We start from the raw sequence: 21489 nt of genomic DNA on the forward strand, positions 1-21489 counted from the left end.
GTGTCCAAAAAAGCTAACAGAATTTCAAAATCAACCCCTTTTTGTTGGGTCCATTAAATCATTCATATCTCGCATCCTGTTTACCTTTCTTAATCTTGCGGTGAAAATTGATGGCGTCCACGGATGCGGTCACAATGTTGGTCTTGCAGTGACGAGCGGCCACGATTCCTGCCACCTCGTCCATTAGCTTCATGGTGACACCTGCAAATAAATAAAATGTTATTGATAGTCAGTGTAACTAAATAAAGGGACTAAAGAAACCGAGTAGAATGGATCTGTCTGAAACGAATGGATTTGTCTCGAATTAAAGGTCTGCGGTGGTAAATGCAAAACACATTAACATTTACTTTAAAACATTAACATAAACACAATGGCAAAATTGGATACACTGCAACAAAACTGAAAACATGACAGCAGCAAAGCGGTGGTCCTTGTTGAACATCACATGCTCTCTGCTGATTGACTGTAGCATGTACCAGTCTGAGATGAGGGAAAAGTGATAGCTGGGGGCTGTATAGAGTAAGACGAAATATGAGGAATAGATTATTTTATCAAGGGTATTCAAATGAAGGTATTTTAGATATAGAGCCCTCCACTAATATTGGTACCCTTGGTAAATATGAGCAAAGAAGGCTGTGAAACATGTGTCTTTATTGTTTTGATTTTTTGTTAAAATAATTCACAAAAATACTCTGCTCTCATGGACATCAAAAAATTGCAAACAAAAAACAGGTTTATCAGAAAGAAAAAGAAAATATTATATATATATATATATATATATATATATATATATATATATATATATATATATATATATGTTTCAACTTTTGATATTTTGTTAAAAAAAATTAACAAACTGCTCTCATGGATATCAAACAATTGCAAACAAAACACAGGTTTATTAAAAAATATATAACTTTGTTAAACATGGGTTTGCCACAATTATTGGCACCCTTTTAATCAATACTTTGTGCTACCTCACTTTGCCAAGATAACAGCTCTGAGTCTTCTCCTATAATGCCTGATGAGGTTGGAGAATACATGGCAAGGGATCTGAGACCATTCCTCCATAGAGAATCTCTCCAGATCCTTCAGCTTTCAAGGTCCATGCTGGTGGACTCTCCTCTTCAGTTCACCCAACAGGTTTTCTATGGGTTTCAAGTCAGGGGACTGGGATGGCCATGGCAGGATCTTGATTTAAACCACCTCTGGTGTTTATTGCCAAAAAGCTCTATTTTGGTTTCATCTGACCATAGAACCCGATCCCATTTGAAGTTCCAGTAGTGTCTGACAAACTGAAGACGTTTGAGTTTGTTTTTGGATGAGAGTAGAGGCTTTTTTCTTGAAACCCTTCCAAACAACTTGTGGTGATGTAGATGATTTCAGATTGTAGTTTTGGAGGCTTTCTGACCCCAAGACGCAACTAACTTCCCATTTTGTGAAGCTCAACAACCTTTTCCTGCACAACACAGCTATATTCCTTGGTCTTACCCATTGTTATGAATGACTAAGGGAATCTGGCCTATGTGTTACGTGACACTTAAATCCCTGTGAAACAGGAAGTCATGGTTGAACAATTTCCTGTTCCTAATCACCCAGGCGTACTAAAAAAAATATATATATATATATATATATATATATATATATATATATATATATATATATAGGAATATGCTTCAAATGTATTTTTCTCATATGAATTCAATGATTGTGGCACACCTATATTTAACAAAGATTTTTTTTTAAAAATAAATCTGTGTTGTGTTTGTAATTGTTCGATATCCATGAGAGCAGATTATTTTTGTCAATTTTTATGAACAAAAGATAAAAAGGTTAAACAATAAATACCATTTTTCACAGCCTTCTTCACCAAGGGTGCCAATATTAGTGGAGGGCACTGTATACTGTTAACATTGCACTGCACTGATATGAGTGTGTGAATGCTGACTACCTATAGGAAGAAAGAATTCCTCCTCATTTCTAATATAATAAGTCACTTCATATGAAATCATTTTGGTTAGGCTAAATAGATAGCAGACTGAAAAATAACAACAAGCATGCGATCAATAAGAACCTAACCTTTCTGTTTCGAGTAAACATTGCCGTGTTTTGGAACGTGCTGCGTTTTAGGTTTTGTTGTTGCGTTTTTGTATTTATTTTTAAACACAGGGATAATGTTACCAATTTCATAGCTCAGTGCTCGATTTATGGTGTTGAACACCTGCCTGTAGGCTCTACCGCTTGATGATAGTGTTCAAGCGACAAGAAAATGGCTGTCGATACTATCGTTCAGTATAGAGCCATGTTCCACAATGTGGAGGAGTAATCTGTTCAAGGCTTGCTTGATCCAAGCTGCTTCTTCATTTCTTGAATCAAAGTAGCATTGCTTTCATGGACACATATGAGGACAGTGATAAGAGAAATCGGCCCGTAGAGCTTTCAACCCACTGGCCTTTCTTCTTCCCACTGTAAAGATTACAGAGGACTCGGATGTTCTTTTACCATTTAAAAACTGGCACAATTTTTTTTTTTTTTTAAACACCACATTATATAACTACTTTGAATGACTTGGACCACAGTTCCTCCATGAAATGACATCATGAAGCAGAACATGGCAGCTGTGCCCTTCATTGCTCCTTCATTCATGCTGTCTTTTACTGTGAATCTTTGCACAACGTCATGTTGACCACCTTGTGTTTCATGCTGGATCTCTCTTTCGTCAGACTTGATTAAATTCCAGTCACAACACCTCTCCACAGTAGTAGACGTTCTTCTACACGTGGTCACACATCCTGCCATTGTAGTTCTAGTTATTTATTTCTTGAGCAAGTGCTACACTATATGGCAAAAAGTTTGTGGACACCTGACCATCACACTCATATGTGGTTCTTCTCCAAACTGTTGGCACAAAGTTGGAAGCATGAGTTATATAGGATGTCTTTGTTTTCTGTAGCTTTATCATTTCTCTTCACTGGAAATCCCAAATATGTTCCAGCGTCTGTGTGAAAAGTGAGCTCCATGAAGACACGGTTTGCCAAGGCTGGAGTGGAAGAACTCGAGTGTCCTGCACAGAACCCTGACCTCAACCCCACTGAACACCTTTGGGATGAACTGGAACACCAACTGCACACCAGGCTTCCGCAACTGACCTCACTAATGAACAAATCCCCAGAGCCACACTCTATGGAGAGCCTTCCCAGAAGAGTGGAACTTTGGAATGGAATGTTCAACAACCACATGTGGGTATGATGGTCAGGTGTCCGCAAACATATATCCATATAGTGTATTTTAGATGCTGTTGAAACCAAACTGTTAAACCAGTGTTAACTCACTTTTTTAACTGTTCCTTGCTTTTATATTACATCATACCACAGTTGACAGCAAAAACAAATCATCAGTCCGCATTTTCTATCCCACCGAGTTCAAGTCTTTACAGCATCACATAAAGGCCCAACACCTAGAAGTGTTGGTAGTGGATAATACTGCCAAAAAGATACGGCTACGGTTACAGAAAACGTCTACTGAGAAAATGCTCGACATTAATTATTAACATATAACTCCATCATTATTAGGGACAAAGCCTTCTTTCAACAAGAACTCCACCAAAATCTTTCCATAGCTGTCAGTTAGTGATTTGGTTGTCAATCGGAGAAAAGAAAAAGCCTACGCTTGTGTTAAATTCCACAAATCACATGTAAACTTAACATGTTAATAACAGTCTAGAATGTACACATTAGGAATTAGAAAGTAAAAAACACCAGATATTGTTTTATATATATATATATATATATATATATATATATATATATATATATATATATATATATATATATATATATATATATATATACACACATACACAGAAATCACTCGACAGATATGACACCTAAGTTGCCCTTTATCCAGAAAAATAATTTTATATATACACCTTACTTGTTTGGCTATTTTATTGTCCTTAGCACAAAATAAAATCTTAGTTGAACTGCAAATGTCATCACATTGTTTCCCAGAAGCACCTCACCAAAACCAAATCATTGACTACACATCCCCGTGTTTCACCTTTTCCGAGACTCTGCAGTGCAGTGCTTTTTTTCATACCCTCATTCATGTATCATATAAATGCATCATGGTGCACAAGTTGACATGGGGATTTGCAAACCCACAGGGAATGCTCCTTCATGACAGAGCTTAGGTGATGTAAGACACGAGTAAACAGAGCCGTCTAAAAAAAGGGACTCGGCTTGCCCAGTAAGTGCAAATAACATGCCACATTTCACATATCAATATTCAGTACCATTCGAGTGTGGATCCATAGATAAGTAAATGCATTTTCATGAGTACATCAACAAGGAGAAATGGAATTCTCCAGACTTATAAAGACACATTATCCCTGCAACCCAGTGTGTCCAGAGACAGTCTGCAGATACACACGTGGACTAGTGTGTGCATGATTGTGTGTTGCACTGCATTACAATTATTAACTGTAACTGATACATACTGTATGTTCTAGGGGTGCACCGCAATGACACTATCTGTATCGGTTTAGTGCACCAAATATCCATATCTGTATCTGTATTCGGAATAAAACCCAAAGTGGGTGTGGCCTATGCCAGAATTTTGTTTGTTGTTTAGTTCTGTTTTTTAATTAAAGATGAAACCAACTACTATGTCCCCGAAAACACAGGGAAAAACCCACAGGTAGAAATGCCAGGCATACCCGCATGTGAATACATCACATAAGCTCATAACTAGTTTTGACGAAAGATGTGCACAGGTCTGTTTTTGCCACTCATGATGTTTTCATGAATTCATCACTCAATGCTGCACATGCATATTAATGAACATGGTCTTTGTTGGTCCCACAAGCTTCAAATATGACAGCTTACTTGAGCCAATATGAAAGTAAAAAGCTCCTACATTTTTTATTGCGTCCACCAGGATCCTTGTCCTGATGCATGCCAGTCTTAGCCAGATGCCCTCTTTGGCAAGCTTTCTAGACAAAAAAAACAAATTAAGAATGCGCCTCCAATTCGCATCTTCATTTGTATCTGTTTAGAACAGATTAATAATGTATTCCATTACATCCCTAGTATGTATGTTAATTCTTGTTTACGGCATGTCCTCATATTAAATTTGAGGTGGGAGGGGTTTCTTTTGCGCCTGCATTTCTTATATTTTCAATATACAGCAGGTTTTACAGTCTCCCAAAACGTTTGTCCAAGAGACGAAACCTCTTTTCAAAAGAAAAAAGCCTGTACCTGAGCGCAGTGTGTGTTTCCTAAATTGCAGGTAACTGTATCATCTCAAGCACATTGTTCTGGCTAATAGGAGTGCATTAGATTACTGCAGCCAAATACGTGGCACAAATGAACTAATTTACGCTCTAGTGAAAACAGCTGCGACAGGAACCAATGCAGGATTTAGGCAAGATGAATGAATCTGTATTCGCAACATAGGAGTAATGACCTTGTGGAACAAAACAACCGGTGGCAAAAAAGGAAAATCATGACAACGCTACACCTCATATGGAGCATTATGCCTTTACATTGCTTTCGGAATGAGCTCCCTGACATGTGGCATTCCCATATCTGTGAAATACAGGTCTCCAGGTACTTTGAGAGGGGAAAATAAGAAGGAAATGTATATTTTATGACTACACTATGCACTAGAAGCAGTATTTTTCCATCTTATAGGATGTTTCAAGGGAAGAAAGTCTCTTCACAATGAGACTGGTACTGCTGTAAGTCTTAAGACAACAAGAATTACAGGCTATCTACACTGGACTACTGCAATTACAGTAATTACTGTTTTGTTTGAATGTCTTAGTGGCATAATACAGACAAAGAGTTACGTGTCCAGTAGCAGCAGGTCAGTCAGATAGTGAATGAGGGTAGAATTACCTGCTGAGAGATGGTGTTTTGAGGTTTAAAAAAAATAAAATAAATAAAAAGACCATGCCAAAGGAAAAAGAGATACTTTTTACATATTGATTGTCCTAAGCTAGTAAGATAAACAACTAAACAATGACTAATGCAGTAGGCATGGAGTGAGTCTTCTTAGTTAAATATCTTTTCCAGGAAAATGTGACTGTAACATGCGGTTCTTGAAGGCCGGATCCAAGTGCGCAAACTCAGCATGGTATTTGTTATGGGCAATCCGGAAATCATTATCAGCGTAGGTCAAAAAACAGGAAGGCTACAACAAATGAGGGAAATCCATAATTAAGAACAAAAAACAGGCAAGAGTCAGAAAACCGGAATAGATAGGAGTAGAAAATAAGGCTCAGTAATCCACAAATACACTCAACAACATTTCATGAAGAGGGACAGAAACAACAGGGTATAAATAACCAAACTAATCAAGGACATGTGTACACATTAGGGTAACAGACCAATGAAAAGACAGGGGCGTAGACAGGACTGAAGCTAAAACAAAAGACATTTCTCAATATGCGTTCGTATGCGATCTTGCGTTCTTGTGTACTAGTTCTACAGTGGGGGGGAAGGGGGATAAGTATTGAACACGTCAACATTTTTTTTAGTAAATATATTTCCAATGAGGCTATTCACATGAAATTTTCACCAGACATCAGTATTAACTCAAGAAATCCAGAAATATAAAGAATTCACACCATTAAAGGCATAAATCAAGTTATGTGTAATAAAGTAGAATAGTAAGAAGTACGCTAAATTAAATCCTGAGGTAAAGGTAAACTCGTTAGCTTAGGTTTTAGTTAACGTGAGGCTGTGGTTGTAAACAGTGAGCTTACAACACTAAAACATGCTTAATTAACTTTCGGATAATCAGCCAGTTAACAGTAAATCTATTAACCAGCTGAAACATATTACTTGGGGAGCACTAAAGAGACAAGGACACTTATCCAGTAAATAAATACATGTAAATAATACTAAGAATGTGATGTTAAATAATAAATAATGTTATGTTTGTCATTTTTTGAATGCTGGTGTGTTGAATTTATTGTCCTTTCTGTGGTCCTGTCCCACTACTAAAAATCTGCTGGGTCCATTGCGCAACAGGAAGATCGCAGCACATCGCAATTTTCACCAAGATGCTTTGTATGTCTTCCTGTCCTTTCGAGTTTGTTCTTCCAAGGTAGCCTGGCAAGACCGGTCTTCACAAGAACGCAGGTCTGTTCTTTGCTTTCTTAGAATTGAGAAACAGCCAAAGGCCGTAAAATACAAAACAAATAAGCAGAGTTCATTGACCCAGGATGCACCTCGCACACTGAGAGGGAATTCCGGGCAGTGGTTACGTAAATGAAAGCAAAATGGCACAAAAAGTCCTGGACATGACAAACAAAGACCAATCTGAAGGTATATTATCATATTATTATTGTCTTCTGTTTTTACATGACATCTTATTGCAGTTAATAGAAAAGGAAAAAATGCAATCTACTTTGTTACTATGTAGTTTCCTATCCTATCTGTTTTCCAGGCCTTGGTGTGGAAAAACTCCTGTCCTGAGAGCTATACACAAGAAAAAAACTGGCAGCTTTGGAAATACTGACGTAACTTTGAACTTTTGAACCAAGTCTCCAGCTCTGAATACAGTTCATGTAATGTTGGCCAAATTCATTCAAATGTCTTAAGAATTAGGATTTAGATGCTAAATTATGGATAACATGATCTAGAAAACCAACAAACCTTTGAACCTTCACCCATGGGGCCAAGTGGAAAACTGGGGTCCTTTTCTGAACCTTAAGAAAACAGTGGCAGATGTTTCAAGTCTCTGCATGTTTTGTTTGTCACACAAAGTGGACCAGCACAGTAGGATTGCACCATCCTCACCATCTGCTTTGCATTGGTCTTCTCTACTGAATACAGATTACAAACGGAGTTCATTTGCTCATGCCTTGCACATTTAGACCATTGCATACATTAGGCTTAAACAAATCAATACCCACACTGTTGCAATCTGCCTCCTGTGAATTACATATGTAAGAAGGTTTGTCTTATGTAAATATTTATCTCTGCTCTAGACATTACATTCACATTTGCACATACAGTATTTGGCAGACTCTCTTATTTAGAGTGACTTACACAAGTGCTTGCTTGTCTATTTGGAAAGCACCTATCCAAAAGCAGGAGATAGTGCTGATACATAAGTAAACACTGTGAGAGGAGATAAGTACTCGGGCACTTTGGTTTTTGTTTAGTTGACGATACTGATATTTAATATACTTCCTTTGCATTGTATATCTACTTCAAATTTAAGAAGTAATTTGCTTTTTGATTGATTTGATTGTTCTTATTGTAATCTTCAGTTCCCCAAGGTCACAAGGGTCCCTTTGATGGACTCACGAATTCAAAATCCTCTATATGTAAAAACAGGAGATTGGCTAGGCCACACAAGCACTTTCAGGCCACATAGCAGTCTTTCCTTCAGAGTTCAGCTTCTTGGCCAATAAGATCAAACTTTCCTCTGATATGTACCCCTACATCACTCCATTCAAGTTTCCTTTTATGATGTGTAATGCCCTGTTTGCAGAGAAGCAGGTAGTTTGTAAATTGTTGCCATATGGTGGAAAGTATTATATAGTCAAAAATAACACAAAATTCTGGAATACGATTTTTTTTTGACACCGAGTAAGCATGTCAAAGTTATATCTTCTAGAAAGGAATTACAGTACGTTGATGGATTCACTCACTCAAAATACATACATATATTAGATCCAAACATGTTTTGGGTGAAGTATCTTTTTAGTTCTTTCTCTTGAATTCTTAATTCTGTCTCTTGAAACATAAAATTGACAAAATAAGGTGCAATTGCAAAATATCTGAAATTAGAATAGTTTTTCTTACTTACTAGTAAAGAAGCCTAGTGCTTTTTTTTTTTTTCTATGTAGGACTGTTTCCATTCATGATTGCACATACCACAGTTCCATTACCGCATGTTATTGTTGCCATATGGCAACAATTACATTTTACCATTTAATAAAATACTCAAAATATATAAACTTGTTTCAAATTACAAAAAAATACATGTTATCTCAAATATTGTTGTGATGTTTTCCTTTAAGTACTTAAAAATGTAATAAAATTTTGTGAGCCCTCCGATGATGCCATGTGATTTGTGAGCCCTCCTTGAACATGCCATTTTTTTGTTATGTCAAAGTCCCATTTTCCAGTTACATAGGAAAATAGTAGTTTTGTATTATTGCCTATCAAGAAATTGAGGTAAATGAATTGCAGTCATTTAAGCTTACTGCACCATGCAGTAAAGGGTTAAGCAGGGGAGTGTAGGAATGGAGATGACTGCGGTGAAGTTCCTTGCTTATTGTTCTCTGTTTAACTGTTGTTCCTGCTGCTTTCAGGTCATCCTGCAACTCTTTTCGAGTGACTGCTGGCTCCCCCTTAACTTCCTTATCGTTAGTCTGAGAGTGTGTTATGAAATCTTAAGTGACACATCTGTTTGGGGAAGCTTCCATGAAATTTCCACCTACATATTATTGAACCAGTTGTACTGAAAGTGGTGTTGCTAGTTAGTGATATTCATTTGAGTGTTGTTTCATAATGAGAACTTTAGTAAGCTCCTTCACCTTCATCATGATTTCTACTGGTTGTGTGAAACCTTCCCAAGCAATTTGTCTTTTATAGTGACACCTGGTGCAATTTGCCCGAAAGCATTTATATCTAGAGCAAGAGTTATTTTTATGTAACCTTTACCTATATTTTGTAATATAATATCCTATCTATGTTAGAAGACAACAAGGGATTTCCTGATTGATTGCTGGTTGTCTTCTTTGTGTCCTATAAAAGTGGCAGGTCAAGCTGAGATATTCTTATGGCTTGAATGACTTGAGGTACAGTGCAGAGATGGTTCATGTTTGGATTTGTGAGCTAGCATCAGAATTTTTAAATCTATTGCAAGTATCTACAGGGAACCAATAGAGAGAGATAACACAGCAGTGGTGTACCATGGGTGAACGTATCTTCAAAAGATTGAAATTAAACTGAAAGATGCATCCTTAACCATTTTCATAGACATAACGGCACAAACAGGGACATCAGATGGGAATGAGGTCCAGTATTCAAGTCTCAAAATGGCAAGGGACTGGCAAATCACCTTAGGGGGCTTTCACACTGGTGGTTTAGTCCAAAACAGAACGGTTTGCATGAAAAATGTCATGTGAAAGTGGTCATGTGGACTGGGAAGCCTGTAGACCACCTTTAGGAGGTGGTCTGATTTCAGTTGCACTGAAACTGTGCCGTGATCCCCGTGAATGTGAAGTCCATGAAGTCCACACTTGTTCAGGAAGTAAGCTGCACGTGTGTTTTAAACGTTGACGATATCATTAGTTTCTACAACACGTGTACCATGAGTAGCAGGGGAACGTTGTGGGACCCAGAAGAGGTCCACTGCTGCGCATTATATCTGATGCACATAATAACAAATAAAAAGAACAAAAATATGGTGAGGCGTTGTGTTCTCCATGTGAGTTTGTGATGACGTAAAATGAACGAAAATGCACCGGTGTTTGATAGAATCCAGCGAGTCTGAAACCAGACTAACGTTGCTGCGCCGGGAACAATCGCACTTCAGATCGCAGCAAACGTGCCCGGTGTGAAAACCACCTTAGTGGCCTTCTTGGTGAGAACAAGGCGTCAATCTTTTGCTCGCCTTCTAAATATGAAGAGACGACAAAGACAATCCTGTAATGGTACTTCTGTCAGTGCTGCACTGTCTCAAGAGTGTCAGAAATTTGCATGCACACATCACAAGCCAGCTCAGATACATCAAAAGGTATCAAGGCCTCAATTTTAGGCACAAAAGATGTCCTATTACAGGGTGACAGGCAAAGAGAGCTCATAAAGAACTTATAAGGAGTCCAATAATCCACTATAAGAGGAAAAAGGATTCTATTATTTATTTATTTGTTTATTTTTATTTCTTGCTAATCAGGTACCCCATTTCTTTGCTCTCTAATTTGGCTGGAAGTCCGTGAGTGATAGTCAGCTGATTTATTGTGGTTATGGAATTTGTATGCTCAACCAGTTGTCCGGCTGTTTAGCTAGACAACTCGTGATAACGTTCTAGTGACAAACGGAAGGCGTTTGTGTATATCTCTGAATTTTGTATTTCAAACTTGGTTACATCGAGAGCGAGTCATCTGGGGTGCCTGCTTGCCCTGCTTCCTCTGTGTTTTGGAACTACACACATTGAGAGCAATACGCAATGATAGTTTTGTTCTCTATACTGTATTTTCACCAGCTAGCCAGTTATTCAGCTAGTTGACATCTAATGGCCTCAGAGAAGTCTACACAGCAGAGAGATTACAGTAGAGCAACTAAGAGGTTCTGCACTTTTACCAGTAACTATGACAGTCAGTGTTTTGCACAATAAAGTTTCGTTCTCATGATGCTTCTATAATACTGAGGAAACTTCACCATTTACTTATATCCTCTTTAAGTCCTGAACACTTGTGCTGTATCCCTAACTGCATGTTAAGTCGCCATATAGTTAGTCAGTGCACCTTTGATGTCAATTTAGGCATACTAATTAGTATGCATTACGCGGTTTAGGACACAGTCATAAATTCTGTTTGAACGTGTTATACCATATGTTATGGAATATATTATTCGAAAAGCATAATGCATGAATCTCAAATTTGACCTTTTTTGACATTACAATCGAAGTGGAGAGATGACATACTGTATCTGTCCTATAGACATGAGACCATAGAGAACAGTCTTCACTATCCCTTTTTAATGGGAACTATGCCAGCTTAACTCTTAGACATTCATTCTATTTATAGGTCTCCTCATATAATACATTATAATCTCCATTTAATTGGTCCCAGACAGTAATCAGACTCGTATTAAACAGTTGAAAAATTAGTACATTATGTGCCTACATACTGTACATTTCCACCGCAGCAGCCCTCTACAGCAACTCCAGAACTTAATTTTGAATTTTTTCCCCCCCCGCGGTTCCCAGAATACAGCTTGGATCTTGCAGGTCCACATTTCCCCAGATTTAGCTCAGCCGAAAATAAATAAATAAATAAAGTCCCTCCAGTAGACTTAGGAACAGCAGTAACTGTTCTGCCAGAGACTTGAGAATATCAGACACAGCAGTGTTCTCATTACAGACAGAGGACAACCCAGAGAGCTCATCAGATTCTGTGCTGAAATCAGCTGGCGGGTTTGACACAGCCACGGGAAGACGTCTGAGCCAAACCTCTGCAAGAAGTCAGGAACTCAAAAAGAGATTCCTATAGAGTGTCAGCTTGTTTGTATTTGTGGAACTTTTACTCTCTCTATCTTCAGCATGCGACGGATGTGCTCCACATGGCCATAATATCCATAAAGACTTGAGAGGTCTTTGAGTTCATTTTATACATCAGTCAGTTCTGATCCACTAATTTGATTGGTCAAGAGATGTTCCAAGAGTGCTTATAACAGAACTGGGACGTTTTACTGTGTGCATCATTCCACTCCTCCGATTCGGAAATGGTTATTGGAGTAGTGCTAGCAATATTTCATGGCAATTGATACTTTTTTGATGTATACTTTTTATTTATAGATATATGACAGTAAATGTGGCTCTGTAGCTCATAGTGCAATGTGTCCCGTTACGATTGTTACGATTCCTTGGCGGACGAGCAATCTGGAGTATGTGGGCCAGACAAAAGATGGACCACGGAACGAAATCGAGGTCAGATAATCGGGCAAACGGGTAATACGGGGCGTAGGCCAAATCGTAGTCAAATAACAAGCGAATATCGAAACCAGGTTAACGGATACGAAAACTATGGCTTGGTACACAAACAGAGACGATGCTGCTTCGCAAGAAGCTGAAGTTAACGAGGCCCTTTTATAACTTTTGATGTAGCGCAGGATGTTCGTAATCAAAACTCCGGCAAACTCGAGCGCGGGCATGGCTGGGAAGTGTAGTCCTCGTCCGCCATGTCCATGGGCGGCACTAAAAGCTGAGAACTGCAGTTCGCCGTGGCGTAACACCCCTACACTTTGTGGAACACTTTTTTGATAAGGGCTGCTACTAACGATTATTAACATAACCGATTACTCGGCCGATTAATTATATTTTTTCTGTGATTAATCGGATAGGGGCGGGGCTAACTTTCAGTACCATTTTTTAGTTTAATTACAATAAATCCACAAACTGAGTGTTACAAATATAAACTTCAGAGAAAATATTATATTAACACAATTTATATTATATATATATATATATATATATATATATATATATATATATATATATATATATATATATATATATATATATATACACATATATACATATATATATATATATATATATATATAATATAAATTGTGTTAATATAATATTTTCGGCAAACTCGAAAATAAACTTATATAAAATATTATATAAGATATATTATATTAAAATATAAACTTCAGAGAAATATTATATTAACACAATTTATATTATATATATATATATATATATATATATACATACATACACACACACACACACACACATACACACATACATATATACACTCATATATATATATATATATATATATATATATATATATATATATATATATATATATATATATATATAAGTTATAATAAATAAGTTATAATAAATATTATAATAAATAATTATATTATAACTTATAATATAAGTGGTTATAATATTATATATATATATATATATATATATATATATATATATATATATATATATATATATATATATATATATATAAGTATTTATGCAATGTTTTTATGGATGCCAAAAGAAAACATGGATAATTATACTAATAATAAAATATCACTTTCACTGCACCATATGGTTTCTCTTACTCACTGCCTGTAGACATACTGTTTTACTTATGTTTACTTTGATTGTAAAGTTTTAATTAGACATTACAGATCGTACTCATGCTGCACTGCAAGTGAGGAGATCACTTACAGATCTCTCCAGTTATAATAAACAACAGAGGGTGCACTGCAAGCATGCAAATACAGCAAATAATGGCAATAAACTTGAATTAAACAGACTTTTAAGCAACTCGCACCAGTTTCCCCAACCCTTTGCACACAGTGGAGCATTTTCGATATAAACATAAGCTCATGCTTGCGCATCACTGTCGTGCTTCCGTGCTACACAAACTCCGCTTTGTAAAGTTCGCAGGTTACAGTCTTGTTCATGGTGTTAACATAAAATGTCCCCCTGCCTTAGAGGACTTGGAGGTCGCACACTTTTTTCCGCTGTCACTGGACGATTACACCTCCGTCTGATGGTGACCGAGGTCTTGTTGGCCATAAAAGGTAACGCTGACATAAACAGTAAACCAAAGAAATTGATTTTCGTTAACTCAAAAGCTAGCAAAGATGCATTACGTGCGTTTGACGTCATGTGCCATCGACTGGGAAACAGCTTCTACTTCCAGGTAGTAAAAGAACCACTAGTGTTCCATTTGAGACACTAGATGTTAGAGTACATAGCGCATAGTGTAAGTGTATAGTACGTCAATTTGGGACACAACTTTAGCATTTACTCTCCAAAGGGTGTTTTTGGCCATGCACAGACCAAATAATCAATGACATTCATTGACAACGATCTTCATATTATCGATTAGTTGTTGCAGCTGTATTTTGAATTATTTGGTATAAAATAAGATCTTGGGGGCTGCGGATATTTTTAAACTAGGTCAATTTGGTGTAAAAACCATGACCCTTACAACCCACAACGAAATGTCATTAACAGTCCTGTCCTTTGCTCCTCCCCCAAGCATGGGGCAGAGTTTGAAAACAAAATCAAATAAACTTGTTCGCTACCATACATATTAACTTTTGACTTAATGGAGGGAATGCCAATTTTACCGGAAGCACCTTTAACAGGAATGTACAAATCAATCAAAGTTAGCGAGGCAGCTTCTTCGGGATCTGTTTCCTGTTTAGCAGGGTAAAAATAAACACATAATTTGGACACATATTGTGTCCGAAATGTCCCTAACTTGATATTAATTTCTAGTTTATAGAACTGTTATGTAAAAGCAATATTACACTCATCACAATCATGCGATTATACCAAATAATGGCATGGCTATATTTACCTGTGGCCAAATCACAGCTGTATTGATATTCAGTATAACCACACTCTTGCACTTTAATTGTCCTAAACATTTTGTGGGAATCGCTTTCAAAAATACCTCTGTGGGCATACACGGGTAAAGATTAAAACACAATCCTTTACTTCTGACATCTTAAAACTGTGAAGAGCAGAGATCTCATGTTTTAAATGCCAAACGAGGGATAACATTGGGTTGAAGTGCATTAATAGGAAGCAATTAGACTAAACATTCACTTTCTGTGCAAGATAATTATGCTCATGTGTCATAATTTCACTACAGCCAGAGTGTTTTCATACACAAATGCCCTTCGTTTTGCAGATTCGTGGCTGTTCGTTTTGTAAAGCTCCCAATCCTCTACAAGTATAGACATGCTGGCATTCTAGTGTGAGTGTGTGTTGTACCCAAGGAGTCTCATCTCGAAGTGAGATCCCCTCAATTTAGATGTGCCACCCAAAAAAAAATCCCAAACGCCACCTCCCAAAGTGTCTCTTGACAATTTCTGGCAAAAGTTTTCCTGCGACTCACAGGCAGCACGCTGGAAAATGCTGTTGGGTGAAAAATGGGAACGAGCAAATGGAAGGTGAGAAGGCCTTGTAAAAAGACGGATGAGGACACTTTGAAATTGAAACAGAGAGACTGTGAAGTTTCCACCTGCGTTCTTTTAGAACTCATCCGTCATGTTTGCACTCGCATGATTCACCAAAGAGTCCATTCCGAAATGGAGCTGGAAGAGATTTAGTACTTTAGTCACACACATACTACGCAAATGCCAAGCCCATGCCATGGACTAGTGAAGTGTTGGTTACATTTTTTTTTTTTTTTTTTTTACATTTACACACAGCCAAAATTCTGCAGGAACTCAAGCAAGGTCTGTTTCTAGCAGTTGCCTTATACCACCACTACAGGCTTACTAATAACTTCTTGGCCTAAAATCAATATGGATTAGATGTTTCCGGTTAGATTGGTGTCTAAAGTAGTGAATCAAATGAGGGGATTTACAGAATTTGTCTTATAGTCACTCAAAAAATGTCATTTCCGTGGATTGTTTTAAAAAGCTGTCATAGAATTTTAAGCAAATATTCCCTTTCAGTTTCTCATCATTTCATCCTGTCATATTTGAATTGCACAGCTGATTAAAGTTTATTGTTTATGATATTTATATCATATATTTATATCACATATTTATATAGCTGCAGTCCTTGCAACATGTACAGTTTAACACTGGGTAGACATATGGCAAGTAAATTGCAAAACAAGTCACAATTACTTACTACACTCACCAATTAATTGAATGACTCACTCACTGCTGTGTCAATGTGGCTACACCATATGGATGGTAGTCTCTTGCAAAGCAGCGACTCATGACCACAGATTTTCGGTGGGGCAAGATGACCTTAATAATGACATCACCTTAAACAAATTTAAGTCCACAGGCTAGCCCACTTGGCTTATGCTATAGGCTACTACACTATATGGCCAAATGTTTGTGGACACCTGACCATCTCACCCATAAGTGGGTCTTCCGCAAATTGTTGCAACAAAGTTAGAAGCACACAATTGTATAGGATGTCTTTGTATGTTGTAGCATTACAATTTCCCTTCACTGGAACTAAGGAGCTCAAAGATGATCCAGCATGGTTTGCCAAGATTAAAGTGGAAGAACTTGAGAGGTCTGTACAGAGCACTGGCCTCAACCTCACTGAACAACTTTGGGATGAACTGGAATGCCCCAGGCCTCCACGCCGGACATCAGTGCCTGACCTGACTAATGTTCTTGTGGTTGAATAAGCAAATCCCCACACCCATGCTCCAACATATAGTGGAAAACCTTCCAAGAAGATTGTAGGTTATTATAACAGCAAAGGGAGACTAAATCTGTAATGGGATGTTCAAAAAGCACATATTCTTGGTATGAAAAGGTGTCCACAAACTTTTGGCCATATACTGTATCTGGTGCATTTTAACCCTGTAATAGACAATTGGGAGTCAAGAACATACAGTCACACAGCTCATTTTGAGGGATTTTTCTTTGTTTGCCAGGTTGCATCAGATTTTCCAACCCAAGTAGTCAACCAACCTATGTGTGTCCACTTCCACTTTGTTGAACAACCCTTGCATCCCATAATGAAATGTCAATAACTGCCCTGTCCTTTGCTCCTCCCCTAAGCATTGAGCAGAGTTTGAAAACAAAACCAATAAACTTCTTCCCTACCATACATACTACATACTTGATTATTCAAGTTTAGGTTTACATTTACATTTATTCATTTAGCAGACGCTTTTAAGTGACTTATAAATGAGAAAATACAAGCGAAGCGATATATCAAGCAGAGAACAATGCAAGTAGGGCAACTATACAAGATCCATTAATTGAGTTCTAGAAGAAGCAAAGTGTGCAGAGAAGAGGTGTAAGTGCCAGAGTAAGTTGTCGTTTGTTTTTTTTTTAGGGATTGGTTAGGTGTTCATGGAAGAGGTGGGTCTTTAGCTGTTTCTTGAAGATGGTGACAGATTCTGCGTCCGGATTGAGGTTGGAAGTTCATTCCACCTCTGAGGGACAGTTAGTGTGAAGGTTCTTGAAAGGGACCTTGAGCCACGCTGAGTAGGCACTACTAAGCGTCGGTCGTTGATTGATCGCAGATTGCGTTAGGGAACGTAACCCTTCAGAAGAGTGTTGAGGTAGGAGGGTGCTGTTCCAGACAAGGTCTTGTACGTGAGCATCAAGGCCTTGAATTTAATACGGGTGGCTACAGGAAGCCAGTGGAGGGAGATGAAGAGGTGTGACATGGGTTCTCTTGGGCTGGTTGACTACGAGGCATGCTGCTGCATTCTGAATCAGGTTAAACCCTAAACTCAACTTTTTGTATATTTGTATTAGACAATGTTAAATACCAGTGTTACCTCGATATAGTGCTGAATAAACATCATCATGTTGTATTGTGCTGCATTGATTAGAGTTATATTAGTTGTTATCTCAGTTTGACTTCCATATTACATTTCTGTAATTATGAACCTTTTTTGTAAAAGATATTTAGCAGGAACTGAAGCAATTTAAATATTTTCACACCGTATCTAGCATTACTGCTTCTCTTGCTCATTACGCATTCAAAATTGCTAATTTGCTTAACATTAATAAAAGCCTGCAAGCACCATTTAGCAGGTACACAACACTAACTGCTCCAAACTTATCCATTATGGATTCCTATAATGCAGTAAAGTAAATTGAAACTGACCTGTAATTAGTTTACCGGTATGGTCAAATTCTTTTTAAGGTGATTTGCTCCATGAAGCATTGCATTATGAAGAAGTTATGCTCCTGCATATGCTGTAATGGTCTGACATGTTCTGTCTCAAGCTAAAAAAAGAACCAACCAAACACTCTCATTTGCCGTCTCATAAAGATGGCATGGTCAGGAGAGATGACATGGTCAGGTGTTGAACATTGTTATTAAATTTATAAAAGCTCCTTCAATCTTCCTCCGCCTGCCTAAAGTAAAGTCTCTCGGTGACTCACTCTGATGACGGTTACAGGGTATTTTTGTCGTTGTTTTTTTATCATTTCATTTTTATCATTTCAGCGCATGCTGACTGTCACTCAAGTCTGTCACTTTTTGAATGTAAAATTAAGTTTTCGTTTTTCTTAAGATCAGTCCACTATTGAATTCTCGATTCTGATTGGTCAGATGGTGTAACAGTAGTAGCTTCTAACAGTTGCTCTGACAGTATTGCCAGGTGTAATTCAAATCAAATGTTTAAATGATCTTGTTAAATATGTGTGCAACAATTACTTTCTGTTGCAAGATAACAGCTCTGAGTCTTCTCCTGTAATGCCTGATGAGGTTGGAGAATACATGGCAAGGAATCTGAGACCATTCCTCCATACAGAATCTCTCCAGATCCTTCAGATTTCGAGGTCCATGCTGGTGGACTCTCCTCTTCAGTTCACCCCACAGGTTTTCTATGGGTTTCAAGTCAGGGGACTAGGATAGCCATGGCAGGATTTTGTGGTCAGTAAATCATTTTTGTGTTGATTTTGGATGAGAGTAGAGGCTTTTTTTCTTGAAACCCTTCCAAACTACTTGTGGTGATGTAAATGATTTCGGATTGTAGTTTTTGAGATTGTCTGAACCCAAGACGCAACTAACTTCTGCAGTTCTCCAGCTGTGATCCTTGGAGATTTTTTGGCCACTCGAACCATCCTCTTCACAGTGCATTAAGTCCTTTTCCAGGTTGATTCATAACATTTCCAGTTGACTGGAACTTTTGCCCTGATGTCCTGACTGGAATTATTGCCCTGATGGTGGAAATGAGCATTTTCAATGCTTGTGCTATTTTCTTATAGCCACTTCCTATTTTGTGAAGCTCAACAACCTTTTGCCGCACATCACAGCTATATTCCTTGGTCTTACCCATTGTGATGAATGACTAAGTGAACTTCGCCTGTGTGTTACCTCATATGAAGTGTTACCCCTATGAAACAGGAAGTCATCACTGAGCCATTTCCTGTTCCTAGTCAGCCAGGTGTACTAGAAAATAAAAATATCAATGGGAATATACTTCAAACATATTTTTGTCATATGAATTCATGGGGTACCAATAATTGTGGCACACATATATTTAACAAAGACTTTTTGTTATAAACCTGTGTTGTGTTTGCAAATGTTTGATATCCCTGAGAGCAGAGTATTTTTGTAAAATTTTTGAACAAAAGATCAAAAGGTTAAACAACAAAGACAATTTTTTACAGCCTTCTTTGCTCATATTTACTAAGGGTGCCAATATTAGTGGAGGGCACTGTATGTTATAGTATCTACATTCACTGGCCACTTTAAAAGGAACATCTGTATTCCTTCTCATTCATGCAATTATCTAATCCGCCAGTCATGTGACAGCAGAGCAATGTATAACATCATGGAGATACAGCTCAAAGCTTCAGTTAATATTCACATGAAACATTAGAATGGGATCTCAGTGATTTTGATTGTGCCATGGCTTTTGTTGCCAGATGGGCTGATTTGTGTTTGTAAAAAACTGCTTATCTCCTGGGATTTTGACACACATCAGTTATAAAGTTCACAGAGAATGTTGTAAAAAACATCCAGTAAGCAGCAGTTCTGCTGGGAGAAACACCTTGTTGATGAGAGAGATCAGCGGACAAGGCCAGTGTGGTTTGAGCTGACAGGAAGGCTATGGTAACTTGAATAACCACTCTTCACAACTATGGTGAGCAGAAAAGCATCTCAGAATACACAACACATCGAACATTCCGGCAGATTGGCTACAACAGCAGAAGAACACATCAGGTTCCACTCCTGTCATCCAAGAACAGGAATCTGAGACTACAGTGGGCACAGGCTCAGCTGAAGATTGGAAAAAGACCAGGAAATGTTTTTCCCAAAAAAAATTGTTAGCGTTGGCAAACTGCTGTAGTCTATAAGGAATAAAACACTTTAGGATATGCTGTTAGAGGAAAATAATCAGCAATCAGAAATCACACCACCCTGTTGTTGATTATTTTCTGCGTGCCCAATTGTGTTTGACCCCTTACTTCAATAAGCTATTTGGTATTACCGTTACATTCATAACTGACAAGCGAAGTGAATAACATTGATAATCTCGCTACAGTGGCACCTGTCAAGGGGTGGGATATATTAGGCAGCAAGTGAACAGTCAGTTCTCAAAGTTGATGTTTTGGAAGCAGGAGAAATTGGCAAGTTTAAGGATCTGAGCAACTTTGACAAGGGCCAAATTGTGGTGGCATTCCCTAATAGCAGTGTCCTTTTTCAGCAGGGTAATGTGCCCTGCCACACTGCAAAAATTGTTCAGGCATGGTTTGAGGAACATGACAAAATGTTGTTGACTTGGCCTCCAAATTCCCCAGATCTCAATTTGATCGAGCATCTGTGGGATGTTCTGGACAAACAAGTCCAATCTATGATGGCCCCACCTCACAACTTACAGGACTTAAAGGATCTGCCATTAATGTCTTGGTACCAGATACCACAGCACACCTTCAGAGGTCTTATGGAAGACATGCCTCGACGGGTCAGAGCTGTTTTGGCGGCACAAGGGGGACCCACACAATAGGCAGGTGGTTTTAATGTTATGGCTGATCGGTGTATATTGTCTTCTATTGTATAAAGCAAACTTCCTGAGAATATTTTTGTTACTGAGCGCCAAGACAAGTTCAATCACCTCCTCTAAGCAAACCTCTAGAAATCGGTTGCCTGGAGATGGCAAAGAAATCGGCTATAAGTCTTCAGTGTCTGGTTACTGAAGCATTTTCTTTTTAAAACAGACAACTTTAATACACTCTAATGCACATGACATTAAACTACAACTACAAACTACCTGGATATTGACTGCCATGCTCCACAGCTAACCCCATCATT

The 21489-nt window shown here is 37.9% G+C and overlaps 1 protein-coding gene across 3 annotated transcripts in view; it reads right to left on the bottom strand.

Annotated features, from left to right (window-relative positions):
- Positions 1–21489, bottom strand: part of acot7 (acyl-CoA thioesterase 7) — a 90983-nt gene that overhangs the window by 24441 nt on the left and 45053 nt on the right. For all 3 annotated transcript variants that reach the window (XM_017467144.3, XM_017467145.3, XM_017467146.3), the window contains exon 8: positions 85–201. In XM_017467144.3, the coding sequence (XP_017322633.1) occupies positions 85–201 (117 nt within the window). The remainder of the gene's footprint in view (positions 1–84; positions 202–21489) is intronic.

This window comes from Ictalurus punctatus, chromosome 5, assembly GCF_001660625.3.
Source record: "Ictalurus punctatus breed USDA103 chromosome 5, Coco_2.0, whole genome shotgun sequence".
Taxonomy (NCBI): Eukaryota; Metazoa; Chordata; class Actinopteri; order Siluriformes; family Ictaluridae; genus Ictalurus; species Ictalurus punctatus.